Source organism: Semicossyphus pulcher, unplaced genomic scaffold (assembly GCF_022749685.1).
Source record: "Semicossyphus pulcher isolate SPU_LCO1_2020_fin unplaced genomic scaffold, fSemPul1.0.p SCAF_14, whole genome shotgun sequence".
NCBI lineage: Eukaryota > Metazoa > Chordata > Actinopteri > Labriformes > Labridae > Semicossyphus > Semicossyphus pulcher.
The window spans coordinates 18,570,477-18,591,066 of record NW_027211648.1 but is presented as its reverse complement, the minus strand read 5'-3'; the positions used below and the strand labels follow the sequence as shown (position 1 = coordinate 18,591,066).

Sequence of the window (20,590 nt, the reverse complement as noted above, 5' to 3'; positions counted from 1 at the left end):
AGGACACATGTCTGCAGACACTGGACATCATTAATACATAGTTGTTATGAGCAGTACATTTGACTGATAGTGTTGCCTCTTATAGACAAACTTCTACCATATTAGACCTGAACCTGATATATAGTGGTTTCATCTTTAAATTGGTTAATGTCCTGTACTGAACTGTAATGGCCTTTTTTTCTTGAAGTTACATTGTCATCAATATCTGGTTTCATAATCTGAAAAGGTAACATCTTAGTTTTTGAACTTAATCAACTTAATTTTTATGCATATTTTACAATATATATTTAGGATTTTTTCCCCACCTCTCTCATTATATGTACATATTGTTCTGGTGCAATACCTGGATTTCCCCTTTGAGGATTAATAAAGGCTTATTTTATACCAGCTGTTGCTTACACATTGGACAGAGGCATTCCCCTTTAACACCACCAGATGGCGACATTGGTTCATTTGATATTCCACTTATTAGCACTCTGCTGCTAAAACTGAATTTCTTTGATTTTGAAAGTAAATCTTATTCAGAATAATTGGGATAGCACTTCCCTTGCGTTATATTACCCCTACATAATTAAGGCAATAAAACACGTTGTAATGGAGCAACCTCAGACCAAGCAAACTTTCTTACAATAAAAGTTGTATATTCACACTGTGTTCACTCTCTCAGAAAAGTCGTCCAGCATATTGCTTTCTTCATAGGGGCCTTTAGAAATCAGAAGCAGGGCAGAGAGGGGGTGGTGGAGAGAAAAGGCGCCCCTCTCTATGTAATCAGCAACACATAAATTAGCACCCAACCAATTGATTCACTGAAGCCACCCTTTGTGAGCCCCCGAGTCTACTGACCTGACCGTCATAAAAGTAATTGGCAGGTTGACAGTTTATGTCTTTTCACAAGCCTATTATTGGTTTGCATACATATTCTGGTTTGTTGAAGTACACAGACTCTAAAGGGAAACATTCTGTTTAATTTCATTTTTTTTTTCTAAATGGAAACATCCTGAAAAAAATGTCTAACCATGAAGGCCAGATGTTAAGATGTGAAAACGACTCTGACATTCACCAAACAGACAGAAGCATGTCAAAATCAGGCGGTCCTATGTTCAATTCAGATGCTCCTCGGAAATTAGAAACTCGTGAGACCGGATAAAGACCGGATAAAGATTGTTAGTTTCCTTGCATTTAGTTTGTGACCCATTTTTTAAAATTCGCTTTGGGGGATCAAGCTTTAAGAGTTGTAAATGAAAAACATAATGTTCGAGATATGTCTAAACCTGAACAGACTCACATTCTTGCAGGGCCTTTATCATGTTCTTGTGTTCACTTCCGATTTCAGTATTTCCGACAGGTCCTGAATGCAGCATCAGTACTTCGCAGTTCTTCAAAGATGCAGCACTGTTTAGTTGTTGGACGCAGAGCGAGCTGATGACCTGCGCTGGGATGTGTGTGTTTGTGTGTGTGTGTGTGTGTGTCTGAGAGGCTTTTTAACATGTGAAAACAAGAAACTAACGGAGTAACTTCAATATTTTCATTAAGGAAATACGGAAAAAAAGACGGTTTTTTTAACCGAGGACAATAGTCGTTGGAAGAAAAGAAGTTGTCGAAGTTGGTAAGTGACGTGAAGTGCTTTTTAACAACTTTACCAAATCTTAGGTACCTCAGCGTTAGCTATGATGGAAGTTAAGCTAGTTACATGTCAAAAATATTTATCTTCGTCTGTGGTTATTCTGTCGACATTCCTCGTGTTTTTTCGATGTGTGGGCTGTGAAAAACGCTGGGCATTTTATGAGCTTTGTCAGGCGTGTCTTCAGCTGTCTTAAAAAACGGACTTGGGTTTGAGTTGAACAGCTTAAATGTGTATATTTCAGCGAAACAAACTTATTAAACCCCCGCGAGCGAAAAAGATTTAAAGCATCTGCATGTGTGTAAGTTGCATGTATTTCCCCCCCCCCCCCCTTTGAGATAACTCAGGAATACCCCTTTTTCAAAGTTCGTAAAACACTTAAGGCATTTGACCTTGCAATGCTTGCAGATATTGCACACCGATTTCATCTGTATTTTGCTCCTTATTATTTCACAACCGCCAATCTATAACCCGTGCAGGGGTCAGGAGTTTCAGTCAGATAAGAAATGTTTGTCTTTGTAACAAAACACTCTCTGCTGGGTGAACTTTGATCAGCTGCTGGAGTCTGTACATTTCCTGGTCTTTTTGAAGAGGATGACATGTTTCCACATGAGCACTGATGTCTGACTTAACTTGTGACAAACTAACCTCTCCGCTGCAGTTGAATCATTTGCCATTTCCTCTTTCCCTGAATCCCATCATTTCCCCCCTATGGGGCCCATACTTGGCCCCAGGAAAACCTAATTGTTTTTTCTAATGAGCACCCCATTGAGACACAGTGAGGTTTTAAATGCAGGCTATTCATAGGTCAATGACTTTCCCCACCAGCTGATGAAGAAGAATGGGACAAAATCAATCAATTATCAGTGAAAAGTTCCATTTTATACTCCTTTGACCTCACTTGACCTTTCAGACAATACGGTCTCAACTTCATTTCAGATAAATGTTGCCTCAATGGGATGAACAGTGCTCTCTTCCAGGTGGTCCAGACAGGAAACTGACCAAGTGTGTCTTGGATCTTAGAGTTGGCGCTTCATCCCGTCGTCCTGAGCCTTGGTATGCTTCAGCTGTGTTTAAAAAACAAAAAAAACAAGGCTGCAGAATGCGAGGGTGGTTTCATCTGCGGAGACCTTATAACTTTGAAAAGTGTCTGTGCTTAGATTGGATTGTGCAAATAACTTTGCAAGTTACAGATAGGGTTACATTTGGAGACCCGACACCTTTGTGTTTTTTTAACAGTGAAGAGTGTGTGCCGTAAGTGATTTAGCATTCCAGACACCCAAAGGAGGTCTGACACGGTTTTTGTTGTTATGATGTTAACAAGCCCCCACAGAGGCACGAGGGAGCTGTTTGCCTGCAGATGTGGTGTAATGCACCTTTAAATGGGCACACTCCAATTCTATTTGAAGACATGCCGTCTAATTTTACCCAGGAGCTTTCTGCTCTCCCCTCCAAGCACTGCAGGACACGATGAAGGACTACTTACTCGACAACTTATTACTATTTTTCTACCATTTATAATGTTAAAGAACTGGAAGGCTTCACTTGTCATCTGCCAATTGAGATGGCACTTGCCAGCTTCACTTGCCAGGTATGCATGCTGTGGTTAAAGGTCATTGGCGGGGAGGTGAAAATTACTCTTTCTCCTTTTCCAGCACAGCAGGGAATGATTATTCTCCCATTAAGGGCTATTTTGGCCGGGGTGTACGTGCACCATATGGGCAAGGCTCCTCACATTGCCTCGAGGGTGTTCATCGGGATGGATCACTTATTGCCACATCTAAGCAGAACACATTGAACTAAAATAGGAGGCGCATATGTTGAGTGTCTGTGGGAAGTCGCGGGTTAGGGCAGCGCTTTTGTGGAAGCTGTGGATTTGAATGAGATGAAGAGAGGTCATGGCGGTTTATTGTTTTCCCCAGTGAATGAAAAGCTGTTAGTCTCTAAAGGCCCGTGTGTCAGGGGACAAACTGCAGGAGTAATGTGGGAAAGAGGGCACCCACAGAAAGGCTGTTTGTCAGGGGATATTATTTGTCCGGGTAGAGAGGGTTAGAGGGTGAGGGAGAGGTCTTGCAAGATAAACATGGCACCAATGCTGAAATAATAAAGAGTCTGTCTCTGGACCTTGGCCCTCTGTCTGCCATACCAGGTTGGATTTGTATTTGTTCTGAACGTAAACATCCGTCTTAAAGAAACCCACACCACTGTGTCTGACTGGAGGCATCCCAGGGGGGCTTATGTCATACTACCAGATTCCTGTGGGCCTTCTTGGGGCAGACAGTGAATGCAGCATCATGTGGTGGGTCTCCGACTGTGAGAGAGAAGTCCAGCAGGAATTCTCTAAACTATTTTTGGCTTCTCTTCCGTTTAATTTGTTCCTAATGAGGAAGAATGTATTCAGGCTGTTAATTGTTGCGCAAAAGTCTGTTTGAGTTCTCATTTGGATTCAGATAATAGATCCAGCCTGTATGCAACTTTTTAGCAACATCAGTTGGCAGGAGAGCAGTTCATAGATGGGTTTTCTTTGGAGACAGCACTGATTTAAATCTTAACACTGTCCATTAATTGGCAGCAATGTTGGCATCTAACAAAGATTAATTTGGTTTCTTATCTGTGCCAATTTTAATCCTTCCTGAGGAGACAGAGAAAGTGGCACGTCTACCCAAGAGCAGACGTTTAGTTTTCCTTCTGCTTCCCCTGCAGACACATTCAGTGGTTTCACTTCCCTCATAAACTTGACGAGCTGTCAGAGGTGAAAAATGCACCAGATAGTCATCACCCCCCCGAGGACCCCTTTTCTTTTAACATGTTAGGCTTCAGGTCTCGCTTCAAGGTTTGCCTGTGTGCGTTTTCTCAGTCTTGACAGATTTGCGGTGATGACTCCGAATAAATTCGGGTGTTGTATCTCGCCAGCATCTGTCCCCCTCAATCGTCTGTTTGTTGTGTTTGGAAGAAAGGAATTCAGGCTCTGACCGCCTGGATCAGTGTAAAGCCTGCCAATTAGAGGAACAAGGAAGTTTATCAGCCCATCTGAAGAAGTGATCCATTGCAGCTCTTTCTTTTAATAACCATCAGATTGGCTCTTGCAGCATCTGTCTTCAATTAAGGGGCAAGCAGTAGATTCCCATGCTGGGAGGTTCATGCTGCGGGTAATGCAGTCATCAGCTGTGGGAACCAAATGCTGTCCATTTGTGTGAAATGGCAGCTAGTTCAAGCACAGGTGGCCAGCTTGGCATGAATGTTAGCCTGTGCTTAGTGTTTTCTTTAGGATCTGAAATCGGGACGTGCCTCCTCCCTAGGAAAACAAGGATTTTGAATTGCCATGTGTCAGCAAACAGGAGGTGGAAGTTAATAAGTTATGATTGTTGAATTCTGTCCAGATGAGTTAAGATTGTGGTTATCCAGCTTTACCAAATCCTGCTGATACATTTTCACTTTCTCCAGCTAATCCTTTTTCTACACTAAACAAAAGCCTTTGAAAAAAAGCTTTTCTAAGACCCAGACGTCTACAGTATATCTTGGTAGTGAGCCCATTATTCCTATAGTCTAGCCTTTCGTTGACCAAAGACAGATTACCAAAGTTGTGCTCTGGTCATCAAGTGGGGTGAGCTCAGTCAGAGGTCATGGTGGGTGGGATTATCAGAGGACTTTATTAGTTCACTGTTCAACAACACAAGTTCAAAGCCTAACCCTCGACATGAGTACTACTCCTGCAGCTTACACAAACTAACACGCCACTTGAAAATCAATTGGCCAAGCTTTGCCAAAGGCTTTTTGAGGAGGTTTCATTCTTAAAGAATGTCATTGGAGCAGCGCTGCACTGACGGAGCATAAATCTGTTTCTTGCAGGATTCCTTTACACTATTTGTGGTGCAACTAGATTTTATTTTAGTCAGATCCAAATCGAAGACGAGGCATGACAGATTAGAATATCGATGTTGGATGAATTCCTTTTAAAAACAGTAAGAGCTACATATCTTGTTCACATATTACAGAAACAAAGTGCATTCTTTAAATAAAATGTCAAGAAGGCTGTAAAATAACAATTAAGAATTTTTGTCATGTCCAAATGTGTGATTTCTTTCAAATAAAATTTCCCATCTGAATAAGTTCACCGCAGTTAGCCAATGTGAATCTTATCCTGTGACGGTTGTAAATAGACAGATAACATGTTGATATTACGTGTCATATCCTGGAGGCCTGGATATGTGCTGAAAGGATTTCCGTCACCTTAAATCATGCTACCAGTACTGTGAAATTATTTCAAACCTACATTGTTAACATCTATTTTCATTAGTTTCATTCATTTTGTTAGTGTGTTGCTAGTTTGCGTGATGCATTAGCGCAACTACCTACTCTAAACCTACCTACTCTTCTTGTGACATTTCCTGAAACCATCAAACCAAATGTGTGTCTCCCTACTGTTTGCTGCCTTGCTTGCATGTGTGTCCTTGTGCAGACAAACTGTGCACAATAATGCTACGTATGGTTATATGAACATGGTTTGCTTGTGAGTCCAAAACAAACCTACATTTCATTTTGCTAGGATGAAATGGATTTTTCCCTTTCACTTGTTGGTTTTTGCTGTAAGACAAACAAAAGAATAACAGTAGTTTCAAGTCCACTGGCTTTCCTGCCCATAAACAAGCCCGGGCTGCTGCTGCTGCTGCTGCAGGGACCCTACAGTGAACCAGTGATCTTAATATGTGGATCCAGCTCTGTGACTTCTCTCCCTGCATTCCTGCACATCTTAATTGGCGAACCTCCTGCCATTGGGCTCGGTTTGGCCTCGGCTGGCCTGGCTGTCAGCTCGGCACAGTGGCCAGCAAGCGCACTAGGAACAATGCCCATCTTAATCCCTGAAGAATTCCTGCTCCTCTGATCTAGCTGGCCCAAGAATTCGATGTTTAAAAGGCCGGAGGCTCACCAGGAATCGCAGCGAGACAAGTTCTCATGTCTTCCATGTTAATTTGTTGTAAGGAGCCAGAGAAGCAGTGATGTGAGAAACTGGCAGCTCTGTGGCTCTGAGGGGACACGGCTCGTCATTAAGAGCGCAGCAGCCTGGCATTAGGGATTAGAATAATACAGGCCTCTGGCGGTGAACCTGTAATGTCACGAGACGGTTTTGGCAAATATCGAGAGGCTTCTTCTCATGTGACATGGATTTATCTGTTACATGACAAATTCATACAAACGGTGCACATTCATGTTAATGTTCTTTTTTTATGGGCAAGCATTTATATTCATAATAATTATCTGCGTAATTGTGAAGCAAGTTGAATAGAGCTGCCTCTACCGTGCATACTTCAGCCCCGGCTTTGCTATATATTAACAAGTGGCTGAAATGATCCTGAGCAGAGCAGTGACCGGGAGAATGGGAAGAATTTCCTTTTTATATAAGACCTGAATAGAGTTAGCCGTCCGTGCCAGGCCTGTAGAGAAAGCAGGGCTCACTTGACAGAAGAAAAAAAGGTACAAAGACGTAAAGTAAAGAAACTTAAGATTTTTCAATGACAGTTTACAAAGGATGATAAACATTGCTGTGCTGTATGTACTGTAAACCCAGACATGGAGTGCCTGTGTTCTCTCTGACCCTTCATGTTTTGTTTGTCAGCTCCAGAGGCCTGAGTGCCATGCCAGAGGGGTCCCTTTCTGTTCTCCACCAGGGCCCAATGGGGGAAGGTAAGATCAATGCAATTATATCCACTATGACCCAAGCTCTAGTAATTGCTGCAATGAATTGACCAGTCTTGAATAAGTCGAGTTATTCCTAATGGTATATCCGCTTACCCAGGACGGTGCACTAAAATAACAGAGAGGTACAGCAGAGGTGAATGGAAAAAATGCTTGAAATGGAAGAAAAGAGGAAATGTCGTGGCTCGGAGCGAGCAATGAACTCCCCTCCTACGGGCCAGACTGGCAGAGAGGCCCTTTGTGTGGCTGTGGAGCTCGGCCAACCCCTTTCATGCAGCTGAAACTCCCTGAACACTCGCACATCAAACCCAAAGTGTCAGAATCACAGACAGCCAAGATGGTCAGTCTAGCCAGCGGTGCGGACCTTGTAAGCTGGAGGCAACTCAAATTACATATTATTTTAGTGTTCATTATCTTCAGGCATAGCCACAGCATTAACACAGGGCTTCTTTGTATCTGTTTGCCTGCTCTGTCCCTCAACCCCCCTCCACCGCCTCCAGGCCTCCTCTACTCTCTACTGAACACATTTGGCGCTCTGCTTCCACTTTGGCTGAAGAATACCAGTGTGTGAATGGTTCCCTTTCTCCTCCACGCCTGTCCGCTCGGTTCAGCCTTGGCCAGAGGAGGCTTTTGGCTGGGGGAGACGTGTGCCGCCCTCATGAACATTTGTGTCTCTATTTCCTCAAAAGGCCACTCTGCACTGACGACATGATCTCACAGCTCGTTTTGCAGCGGTGCGAAATCACCTTGGCGTGACCGGACACCCACCTGCAGGTGAAACATTTTCCGACGGATCTTGTTTGAGGGCAAGTTGAAGTTAAAGTGTGACCGATCTGGCTCTCCCGCTGTGATGGATGGACCGTAATTAAGGGGGCGGGTCTGCTGGTAATCTGTGTGAGGTGATGATTGGATGTGGTTAACAGGCAGGAGGAATGCACATGGTGAAAGGAAGCCCCCTGGTCTGGTCAAGGTGAACAATAAAAAGGTTGTGATGACTATCCGTCTCAAATTTCTGAAGGGTTAGATAGATTTGAGCTTTAGAGTCACCCTGCATCATCAGACAAAACCAGGACAAAGGAAAAAACTTTGGATGACCTCCAAGATGCACTCAGATGTTATTTTCGAGTTTGCAATCCTGCCAGCTACCGGTGCTGTAGCTAGCGGTAGCTGGCAGCCTACGTTAACGTTGATTGTTGTGAGGGTGGCGGCTGCAATAGCCGTCATGACAGTGCATGTTCGTGACGAAGCGTTTAAACAGCGAGGAAAACACAAACCAGCACTGCAGCATGCTATAAATAGGAGATGTTGTAGCGGCTTGGACCCAGAAACAGTTTAATGCGGAGGTGTGACATCACCATTTAACAACGGACAGCTTTAGCTCGATTATAGCACCATCATCTGCATTAAGTACCGTAAGACAATAACATACCTCTCTCTGCATTTTATACTGGTCGCACCAGTATATAGGAAGCAGCCCACTTTTTAGATGGAGAAAAAAAAGTATTATTTTATGGTAGGTGTTTCATTGCAAAAGACGGCCACAAATGCAGAGAATCAAACATTTTATATACACGTGCGATGCATTCACACTCAGCATATGAACATTTGTCCTCTCAGATGGAGCTTTGAATGCATGTTTAATGCATTTACACCATTTAGCCAATCAAATAAGGACCCATCTAGAGGCGGTAGCGATCGCCAGGTTAGTGAAAGTGAGGAAAATGTGGTTTACTTTAGAAGAGACGACGTAAAAGATGCCAAACAGCAGAAAGACATTGGATTAGCTAATATGCACGCTGTAATATATCTGTCACAAGTCGTTCGTCATCGCAGATTTTTCTCATATTGTGCTTGCCTAGTTATAATCCTTGTATATATCAGTTTGAAAAGCTAATGCATGTCCAGCATGTCAAGCCAACAGTCCTGAAGCAGCATGGAGCATCTCTTTCAAAGATAAGGGTTCCCTCTGACCTACTTCACCCCGAGCAGGAATGTAGCTGTGTGTGCAGATTGTACAGCTTTAAAGGGGTTCTGGAGGGGGGCAGACGGATCATCTCCATTCACCGCAGCTTTTCCAGACCAGTGGGCATAGGCTTGTGGACATAGATATATAATGGCAGGGATGGCTGCGTCTCTGAGTGGGAGCGCCTAGACTGGAACTATTTTTCTGCCTAATTGCCTGTGGCGTTAATCTCAGACAGCCTCAGGTGAGCCTGCAGAAACTCCTGTTTCAGTTTCAAGTCATGCATCTTACTAAGTTATATACATCAGAATTTTTGTAACATTCAGTGTATTTCATGTCTTTGTTTGGCTCGGGCTCCCGTGCTCCTCACAAAAGAGTTTATTTCAATGTAAATGATTTTACAGCCTCTTACAATGACATTCCTCCTATAGAGCTCTTCCGGTGGATTACGCACATTAGTTACAGGTTCTCTGCTATTGGTGCTCCTCTTACACGGCCTCTTAGAAGCTCATTTGAATCAATAGGACTCTTCCTTTATAGCACTTCTCATTCAGTTGGTGTTTTATAATCGGGCATGCACTGCATTTGATTGTTTTCGTGACACAGCCGACATAATACTAAACAGAATAGTGGCTCAGTAATGTTAACTACATGTTATTGTATAGTTTCTTGTCATGTCTTGTAGCATGACAAAAACACGTGTTCTGTATTTTGTAATAGACACAAATATCTGCTTTGACTGCTGTGTAGAGGGAGTGTTTTTAGAGTCTAATCAACAGAAAAAAGTCACACTGCATGTCATTAACAGCACGATGTGAAGTAAATGAAGTGCTCCTCACCGACCCTCTCCCCTCCACACTTCACACAGCTGTGTTGCTGCCGCCGCAGCCCGTGTCGACTCTGCACAGAGGTGCTAACAGCACAGCAGTGTGGTCATAGACTGTCAAATTGGTGGTAAAGTTTACAATAGACTCACACCTCAGGGCCCAGATGGCGTGTGTTGTCCTGAGGAAATGTGGGTTTTTGAATAGATCCAAAGCCGGCTGTGTGAGCTAGTGCCTGAAGGGCCCTTAGAGGTGGGGGCTTGTTGATGGAGGAGTTTCCTAAGTGGATCATCACATGCCTATGCACTGAGGTTAGCTGGCACGGCTGGATCCTTTTGGAGCCAGCACAGGGGAGGTTTACAGGATTAAGTTTGAGCTTTTTGAGGAGTTTTGTCCTTTTGGTACTTTGAGAATCCTGCCTCCCTGAAACATGTCACTCTGTAGTACAGGTCAAGTGATTTTTGTCCTTTCTCCCAGTCGGTTTTTAATGGTGTAGCTTCATATTATAAGGTCGAATCCAAACATTGATTCCATAAAAGTATTTCATCATTGTAGCCTCCTTAATATCATGGTTGTCTAATTCAAGGGTACACAAGCATTTCAGGAATCTAACAAATATAACAAATGCATCTCTGTGTTTGAGTGCGCCAAATGGTTGAAATTTTCTTGACAACACGAAGCGGTTTCACTTTGTATTCACCAGAATTCCCCCAAAACTTCCCAGCAAACATTTTGACCTTGACTCCTGGCGAGGAATGCAGGTTCAGTGTGTGTGTGTGTGTGTGTGTGTGTGTGTGTGTGTGTACTCAGCCTCTGTTGTCCGCTGCCGTTTATTTACCGACCTTCAGGCTAATTATTAACACAGCATTAAAAGCTCCTCGTGAGGCCAAAGGTATCTGCAAATCAAACTGTACGTAAGAAGGACTATTTAAAGCAGAAAACCCCTGAAGTGACCTAAATTCTTCCCTCCATCAAAGCAGAAGAAATCGGTGCAGGCCGTCGGTCTCAGTGTCTAATCTCTAATGTTCTGACTCATGCTGTTTGATAATGGTCTGTGAAGACTCGGGGCCTAATCCTCGGAGGCACCCTTTATGCTTGTGCCTCCTGCCCCCCTGAGGGGCAGCCATTCACCGTTGCCAGGTGGGGAGGAGTTTTTCCCAAGGGGATCAGTGTGAAACGACCTTCCCGTCTCCCAACAGCCACCGAGGGAGGTTTGCCAGCGGTTTTGGAGCGGCGTTGAGGACGGAACTTCAGAGTGGATGTTGAGGGGCGGAAGGGCTTTATTAAGATGTAGTTCAAAACATGAGCCCCTCTGTACCCCTGTGAGGAAAAAGGGTGACACACTGTGCTCTGAAAGATAAGCTGTCGCCTCAAGAGCTGGTTTGAAGTTGTTGTTTTTTTCTGCTTGTGTGTGAACATACTCATCATCCAATTAGGAAATAGGTTTTCACCTTGTTTCATGTGGGAGGTGAACGTTCTCTTTAGAGCCTGTTGGAATCTCCACAATAACGCAAAGTACGAAGTAGAAAGACTCATTGTTTTCGTCAAGAAAGATAAGGGTATGTTGCAAGAAAAGTTTTAATCATACATCCCAAATTGTCAGCTGTAAAAATCCCATTTTCTCCCGAGAGGATTGAGGAAGTTTAAAGAAGCTGCCAAGACATTACCAGGAAACAAAGAGTGGTGACTCACTGGATGAAACCGAGTCCTGAAATCACCAATATTACACATTTTTATCGTCAGTTATTATGCAGTTGAAGCAGGTATGATCAAGCCGGTGTCTAGGGGAACATCACATCATGACTTAAGCTGTGATTCATTGTCCACTGAGATAAAATTCACCACCATTTGATACATGAGTCAGCATGAATCAAGCAGGAGCGGCTGTGCGTACTGACGGGGCAGGCAGGGGCTCGTTGTGTTCTGTGGGATGTTCCCTCCACGATGCTGTAACTCTTATTGTTTGTTTTCACTGCTCAGAAACGGCTTAAACAATGAGTTGAAACAGGCAGAAAAAATATTACGAGCCTAGGTGCTTCAGAGCGGCCTCTGTTATCTGTTTTCCAGCGGAGAGAGGGAGTCGTTTCAGATGATCAGAGCTCCTGCAGCTTTAGGATAAGCATTTGCATGCTGGACATAGATACAGGCCATGTTGTTCCTGTTTCTGAGCCCCTGATTTGGTTAGAAAACAAAAGGCCTCAAACCAGGAAGTAAAGCACAACAGGACCGGGAGCCTAAACCCTGTTATAGCAGTCTTATGAGCAAATTTATAAGGAAGTTGGGGTCTTAGTAATTTCACCTGAAATAGTCATAAAGGTGTGTCTTTTTCGGAGACTGCTCCTCTTTTACAGTGTGCCGCACACTCATCGTTCATCATATCAGAAGTCTGGTTACAGGAGTTGGTTGATTTAGAAATCCTTCAGGACTTTGACACCTTGTGTTTTTTACTTTCAATTTATGGTGGACGAATCTCTTCACTGCCGGCTTTAAGGTATGCACCCATTTCGACATGTAGCAATTACAATCACTGCATTTATATATAGTTTAGCTCTATAGACATACTATAAACATGTTACTTAATCAACTTGACAGTTGTTATTATCTGTTGACACTTGTGAAATTTCCGTCATGCACTTTTATGTTCAAAACTGACTGACTTGTTATTCCCTTTGTGTGTGTCTGGGCTGTTTCAAAATACCGTCGAGTAAACACTGTGTTGTGCAGTGCCTGTATTAAAATGTCTTTTTTGCTGTCATCCTGCTGTGAGTGTGCAACAGAAGTTTAGAAGAGAGGTACGTGGATGAGGCAGTTTTAGTTGTGGGGAAAAGAAAAGTATAGCTTACCTGGCTAGGATTTGCATGGCGGCTGGTTTGCATGACTGTGAAATGTTGCTGATGTGAAATCTATGCAGGGTTACACAACCAACAACCAACGTCACAGCTGCATGCTGTGACTTATCATTTTCCTAAAGCAGGTGGTAATATTTAGTTTGAAAGCATGCAAAGATTGTTTTTACGCAATATTCTCTGTAAAGGAATGCTTTGTGTCCTGTGCACGAACAGCGTCAGACAGATACAGATCTCATTGTCATGCGTCTGTAGCCTTTTAGAGAAGTTAATGACCAGGTGCTCAGGTGTTCATTTCAGTGCTTCTGTTCATCTGCTGCGCCACATTATTAGGAACTGCTCGTCATTCGTAGAAACATGATGTCAGAGGCGGACAGGTCTTCGTTGTTACCTGCATCAGACTGAAATTGACTCAAAGTGCCGACTCCAGACTGATTAGTCAGCGAGCCCCTCGGTGAGTGAGTGTCCCGTCTGCTTTGAACAATGGAATAAGTGTTTACCCTAAAGCACCTGTCATACCCATTTATCATTCATGCCACATTCACAGGTTTTATCCAAAGGTTCTCAGACTGGGGGGTTATTTTCTTTTTCTTTTTCATGACGTCCAAAATCACTTCACACGTACTTTTGTCTTTACATGGTTACCGTATGCCAGCACTGCGCAAAGTGAGCGACTGTCCAGGGGATTTGGGCTCAGGGACGCAACAAAAGAGAAGGGAAGGTCATGCTTGTAGCATTAACACACCTTTGTCTGTAAATGTTAACCTCGGCTTAACAGCCAGGAAGCTGGAATTCAAAGAATTACAATGAGGGGTTAGGAGGGTTTTTTTTCGGGAATTCCAACCATTTTCCCTTCAGCAACAACTTTAGTAATCTCCTCACACACAAGCTGCTTATATAATATAATCCATTATGGATCATACAGTCTCTGCAGACCTGGTTAACTGACTTGGTGGTGACTTTGTTGACACTAAATAGGCTTAGAAAAGCTGTGAGTGTTTGAGGTTAAGAGGCTGTCTGAAATGTGCTCCAAATACTATACTATCTCTGCAGCCTTGACTTGGTTAATGGTTATGTCTGCGAGTTAACAACTGTAATGACTTGCAGCACTGAAACAAAGGAGGGTGCTGTGTTTGGTTGAGGTGGTTTGTGAAATTGAGGTGTGTGAATGTGAAAATCTGAGGCTCGGTTGAGAAGAAATTTCTGTTGCGGACCGTATACTTAACTTTGCCGCCTTTCTGTGCAAGTTATGATTTAACAGGTGTGTCCACTGAGCTGTTGGGAAAGAAGTGGGAGGGATTTTTTGTATTGAGCTAAAAATATGCTGCGTACAAAATAACATTTAAAATTGTTACAGACTTTGTAGATTTGACACGATCATTCCCTCACATGGGAACTGTACCGACAATGTGAATTAAGTTAATTCACACCAGAACTTCCTGTTTCAATTTCTCTTATTTCAAGTATTTAAAAAACAGTTGCCTCGTACAAGAGCAGGTAACACTTCTGTAATAAGTGAATTGAAAAACATGTTTAATACTGCATGTCTGTATATGTTAGAGTTGTTTGAGTTTCAAGCCAATATGTGGTTTTGCAGAACACAGATGGTTTAAACTAGTGTGTTCTGCTGACTGACGCCGTCACGGTGGTTTTCCTTTCATCGACCTTTCCCTGCAGTTATTGCCAAAACATCGCTGGCATTTGGGATTTCAGAATTGAATTCCAAGAACAATTTGTCCTATATTCTTTTTCCCATTGTCAACTTTCAAGGCCTTGGCTGCTAACGCTGCCAAAGAATCAACTGTTATACATCCAGCAAATGCAAACAATCCATGACACAGCTGACATACAGAAAAGCACCCTATAGATATAAAGTACACTGATCACAAGGATATAATACTACAGTAAAAATAACACAAATCAGTATAAGGATGAAAAAACAACAACTTTCTAGGGAAAACTTGTACATAACATGTAAACCACACACTTTACAGTCTCCATATGTGACAGCAGAGAGACACAGCAGCAGGCATGGCCTTGCCACTTGGCTACAGATCTGTGAGAGTCCCTCAGAGATTAGTGCTAAATGTTTACAGATGCCGATGAGACTCTGTGGCACTGAACAAGACCAGACACTTTTCTTTTACACTGTCAGCACGATCATGGCTGCCTATTTAGTTCACTAAGAGTAATTGCATTATAACAGGTGAAAAACAATACCAGAGATGCATATTTTTCTCTGCCTCTGTGTGCTCAACTTTGTCGAGGCATAACAATTCATCTTCCTCCAGCGACAGGCAGAATGAAACACTTTGCACAACATTGCATGGGACCAGGTGCTCGTCTTATCTCAGACCTGCATGTTGACCAGGTCATTTGCATTCCTCTACACAGCCTGTTTCAACTAAGTCAGTGAGTGGTCCACCAGCTCTGTTTTCAACATGTGGTGTGTGGTATCAGGAACGGATAATGGCTGCCTGTATCTGAAGTGGACAATCACGTAGCAGGAGCTGAGCTGCTGCTGGAGTCAAGTATGTTCTTAAGTCTTAAGATGAGTGACTTGCACTGCCATCATCTACTGTTTAGTCCAGTCAGTCTTGTTTTGTTCTGGCACATTATGGAGATTATGATTCTGTGTGTGGGAACATTGTAAACATGATTTGTGCTCCTTCTCTTCCTCCCTTAAACTTGGCATTGACTTGACTCTGCAGCCACACAGTTTCATTATAGAGGGATGTGTGAGGAAGACAAGGAGGAAGGGAGTTTCACATGCCGGACACGCCAAAGCTCAAAAACCAAATGTAAAGACAGATGCGGCTGAGGAAGCGGATGCCTCATTCTAATTTGTAGTGAGTGTAATAGCTCACCACTACACTTCTTTTTGCACCATCAACCCTGTGATTTGTCACGGAGCGTAAACAGAGTTTTCTCTGGCGGTCAGCTCCTGCCTGCACAAACTCATCTGTTTCTCCCAGTGAGGTTTTGCATGGGAACTGTGTCGGTGGTGGTGTGGATTGTGGAGCAGGCTCTGCAGAGTGAGCGGGGCTCTCATGAGCTCAGATCTGACTCATGGAAAGTTTAAAGATGCCAAAAGGTGTGTGTGTGTTTGTGTGCGTGTGTGTGTCTGTACAAAGTGAAAGGCAGTTTGATTCTTCATATGAAACCCATCATCCAGCTGCATGTCAGTTTTTCAAGACTTCATAAATCACTAACTTTAGGCACTTCCCATGCTCTCATGTGAAATATGCGTCTCGTTCAACATGATATATTCCAAGAAGAGCCGTTACAGGGTGTATGTTCACTATTAAATTTAACACGGTAGATAAGTCAAGTGGGTATGCTTGTTAATAGTGAACTAGATTGGTTGCAGCCTCTTACAGATTGACAACACACCTTTTCCCTACAACACAAGGTTTGCGTTATCAGCTGTTGGCTGCTGACAGAGGATTTTATGATAAACACATGTCGGTTACAAGCTTGTCAACATGAGTGAAATAGAGTAATTTGACATAAACTACATCTGTGAGCTATCAACGCCAAATTATGCCCTCCATCCCCATGGAAATATCACTTACTTGAGTCATTTCACTGTTTGGCTGAATGATGGTTCCTGCCTGGTAGATTTGGATTTATTAGTCAAATTAGACGACAAAGCTTCATTTCTTTAGCTGGGCAAAATGGTTTTGACCCCTTTGGCCTGCAAATGTTTAAGGAAATGGAGCTCTCTGCACAGTGCTCCTTTCTCACAGCATCATGACTTCATATATTTAGGAAATGTTTGCGAGGAAAATTCCCCGTGTAGCCAGGAAGGATGTGAAACTGAATATGGATTCCATTTCTCTTAGATTCATATGTAGCTCATAAAAGACATACAAACAAAGCTCCTGGTCCACTTCCTCACTTTTTTCCTTCTCATCAGTTTCCCCCTCTCTCTATTTTTCCAAGCTCCAGCCTTCAGCAGGCAGGAGAACAGGAGGAAACGACTGGTTTTCCATAGTATATGCAGTGTTGTAATTTGGCCATGTCAGTAATGATTTGAGCGCAGCCTTTTACTGTAAACCACTCCTCTGTGTCCCGGCCTGGGAGGAGGAACACAGCTGTGAGCTGTCTTTTATTAATTTCTGAATAGTGCTCTGTTCAATGTTGCTTAAATTACATTACAATTACTGTAGTCTGAAGTGTTTCTTTGCAGTTTTAGCCTAGCTGCTGTATAAAGTCATCAATAAAGTCAATTTAAAAGTGCAAGTGGTGTGTAACAACAGCATTATATTTCTTGATGTGCAAAACAGAAGCCCGCTGCAAAATAATTAATAACCAATGGGAATGCAAAGTTGTTGTTAGCATGTTCTTATCAGCGACTCAAGTTAGCAGCTGTCATGAAAGTTAGCTTCACTTAATCTACTTGTACAGACCAATGGCTGTATATATAGCGTCTCCATCTGCTCTCATTGTACAAAATTGAAGCCAAATTACCCGAGATAGGCGCTGCCATCTAGCACTGGTGATGTCATTTGGAGCCAGAATGGCGCAGTAGAGATCGGCGGTTGGAGCCGTAGCCACTTATGCTAACCAAAACGCACATTTAAATAAATGAAAATACTGACTGAAAAATGACTGTCGTGATTGTTTTAGTCACGTCTCTTCTCGCCGTCGTGCAGGAGCCGTCAACAGAGCTGTCAATCATCCTTTTTACAGCATCAAATAACTAGTTAAAAATCTACTTGTCCGAAAAAATCAACGCAAACCAGCATGATAAGAACTAACTATAATGACAGAAACCATGTTTGAGAAAAATATTATTTGGCATGTATTTTGATTTTATAGTTTGACTCATGTCCCCTCTGTTAACATGGAGGAGGCGGGCTTTATGAGCTATAATGCAGCCAGTCAGCAGCGGGTGCTTGAAATGATTTGGCTTCACTTTTAGGGAGCTGTCATGTCGTCCATCTTTATCTATAGTCTATGGCACAGCTTGATTACAGAACAGCTTCCTTGTATGCAACATTAGACACATGAAAATTTGGCAGGTATTTACAGTGATACTGAAACCAAAATGTATCTCATGAAATGTAAAACACTCCACCTTTTAAAGGTGTAAAGGTGACCTAATAATTGCTGTAAATCGCCTTAAAATACACAGTTTCTCAAATCCCAACACTTACCTTCTATCTGTGTTTCTCTTACCCGTCACAGAATCTCCTCGGTTGTCCTCGCCCCTCTCTACCAATGAACATGACCAGCCACACGTTGACCTGGGCCCCGACTGTTACAGCCAGCTGTGTGTGGAGCCGCTGGATGGAGAGGGCGAACGTCCGGTGAGCCTGGTGTCCACCCTGTCCTCTGGTTCATCCCGCGACAGTCGCAGCCTTTTTGGGAGCACCGTAGCCCTTCCTTCCTCCACCACCCCACCCGTACACAACGAGGAGGACATAGACTTGGAGCTGAGCCCGGCTGGAAGCGCCGGAGAGCAGGCCGGGGACCAGAGTCCCACCTTCGACGGCTCCAGGGACCGCTGGCAGGAACAGCTGGAGTCCAGGGTGATCAGCAACCGGTGGAACAACAACAACGCCACCTCGGACAGGAAGGCAAGAGGTGAAATACATCACATCCCTGCCTCGCCTGTCGTCACAGACGCCATGGCGCCCAACCCGAAGCTGACCTACGTGGACCGGGTTGTTATGGAGATAATTGAGACAGAGCGCATGTACGTCAAGGACCTGCGCAGCATCGTGGAGGTGAGTGGATGTCAGGGTTTTTCCTCACTCCAATTGAATTTTCCACTATAGTTTTTCCCTTGAAGCGAACTATTAACTGTGAGCCAAACATTTTATATTATAGAGAGTACCTCATCAGTATTCTGTGTATTTAAAGCACATGTTGGACTTGGATCTATATGCAGCAATGACTTCATGTCTGCAGAGCGCTTTGGAGGTGATTTACTGAAACAAGGAGCCAAAATAGGGGAATTGGACTGTACGGCTGTTGAGAGCAAATAATGTCTGCTGTGTTTGTGACCACAAACGAGTCTGACACTTGTTAAACATCCAGTGAATATTTCTTTCTTTTCATTACCGAGCTCCATTCTGATTTCTGCTTTCTAAACAGATCGGCCAGTTGACAAAAACGCAGGCCTGACATCTGGCAATTGTGAGCTTTTATGTTTTTTTTATGTTTATTTGTAGTTGATAGAGATGAAGGATGTGGAGCAGTTTATGATCTGCTCCTCTGCTGTATATAAACCGCTCGGTGTATTTACAGTGCAGTGAAAGTTTACAGCCTGTAGCCTGGGATTGTGGACGCTCATATCTGAAGTTGAATCACAAAGTCAGAACTGGGACAAAGAGCAGGTCTTTTCCTTTCTGATCTTCGTGAGAGATAGCTGGAACCTCATCTCAGAGATGTGAAGCATGAAAAGTGGGCCAGGGACGATTCTACAACTCAACACACTGATTACATCTTATCACATCCTCTACCTTCTGTAGTCTGGAAACAACTTCCAGACCGAGATACTCCGTCTGGCTTTCAAACTTCCCTTGGGTGTACAGGAGCGCTCTGCTGTCAAACAGTCTGCACTGCACAGATGCTAATGTCTTTAACACGTGAGGCATTTCTGCGGCTGACTGGCAGTAAAGCAGCCAGCACCTCTCCTCACCTTGTCTCAGGCTGGGCTGGCGTCTGGCAGCTGCTGTGGGAGGGCGGCCCTCGTCGCAGCTTGAGTAATGACTTGCTTCAGACAAACACTTCCAGGACTTTTAACTATTTCAGCTGACAGGAGCAGCAGCCTGGTCCGGCCCCGGTCACACAGGCTCTGCAGCGAGCTCTGTCCTATGCTGAGCTCTCAGGCTCTCCCAGCCAACACAAACACCTCTAACTTTGCAGTAAAGAAATAACACTGATGAAAGGAGAGTGATTGGTTTTCCATAGGCTACAGTGTGGGAACACAGATGTATCCTCTATTCGTTCGTGATTACAGCATGCTTTCCATCAGATAGATTCCCCGTGGCTGATTTTAATTTCACACCAGGACTTGAATGTGACAGAGAAGTGTGAGACTCTTCCTTTGTTTGTCATCGTTTCTTTGGCAAACTAATTCAAAGCTTCCGTTTGATATTGACACTGAGCTCGTGGGCAGCTGTTGAAGCTACAGTATGTCTACTCTGCCTTAGGATCTAGTCATTCCCCCTCTTAACTGTCTATCAATGAAATAAAGTTTAGAGAACAGCTGTTTGACCCAGCTGGTCACGCATGGGTTAATCTGTATTTACAGGCAGGGACGGGATTTTAGCAACGGCAAGTGTTCTGGTTTCCGTTTGTAGTCTGTAGTCTGAGTGATAATGACCAATCAAGTATATTCGACGTATGCAGGAAGAACAGTCCGTGTGGAAAGCAAAAGCAGGTGAAGCGTAGTCCGCCATAATGACATCCCGGCTCCCATCAGCGTCATCTGATGACGATTTACCTTCTTATTAATCTCTATTAACAGACATCTACATGCTAACAGCTAAGAATCTGTACTAAATCTAAAATTACACTTGAGATAAATTTGCTTGTTGCTGTAACAAAAGCCATTCAGCATTCAGATTTCCCGACGTCCTCGAATGCATAAGAAATGATCGATCCGACCTCCGTTCAACAAACGAGC

The 20,590-nt window shown here is 43.5% G+C and overlaps 1 protein-coding gene across 1 annotated transcript in view; it reads left to right on the top strand.

The window, feature by feature from the left end:
* The first annotated feature begins 1,445 nt into the window (after positions 1-1,445).
* Positions 1,446-20,590, top strand: part of LOC138591710 (pleckstrin homology domain-containing family G member 3) — a 33,468-nt gene continuing 14,323 nt past the window's right edge. The window contains exons 1-3 of the mRNA XM_069662380.1: positions 1,446-1,606; positions 7,236-7,303; positions 18,142-18,683. Coding sequence (XP_069518481.1) covers positions 7,255-7,303; positions 18,142-18,683 — 591 coding nt within the window. The 5' untranslated portion in view covers positions 1,446-1,606; positions 7,236-7,254. The remainder of the gene's footprint in view (positions 1,607-7,235; positions 7,304-18,141; positions 18,684-20,590) is intronic.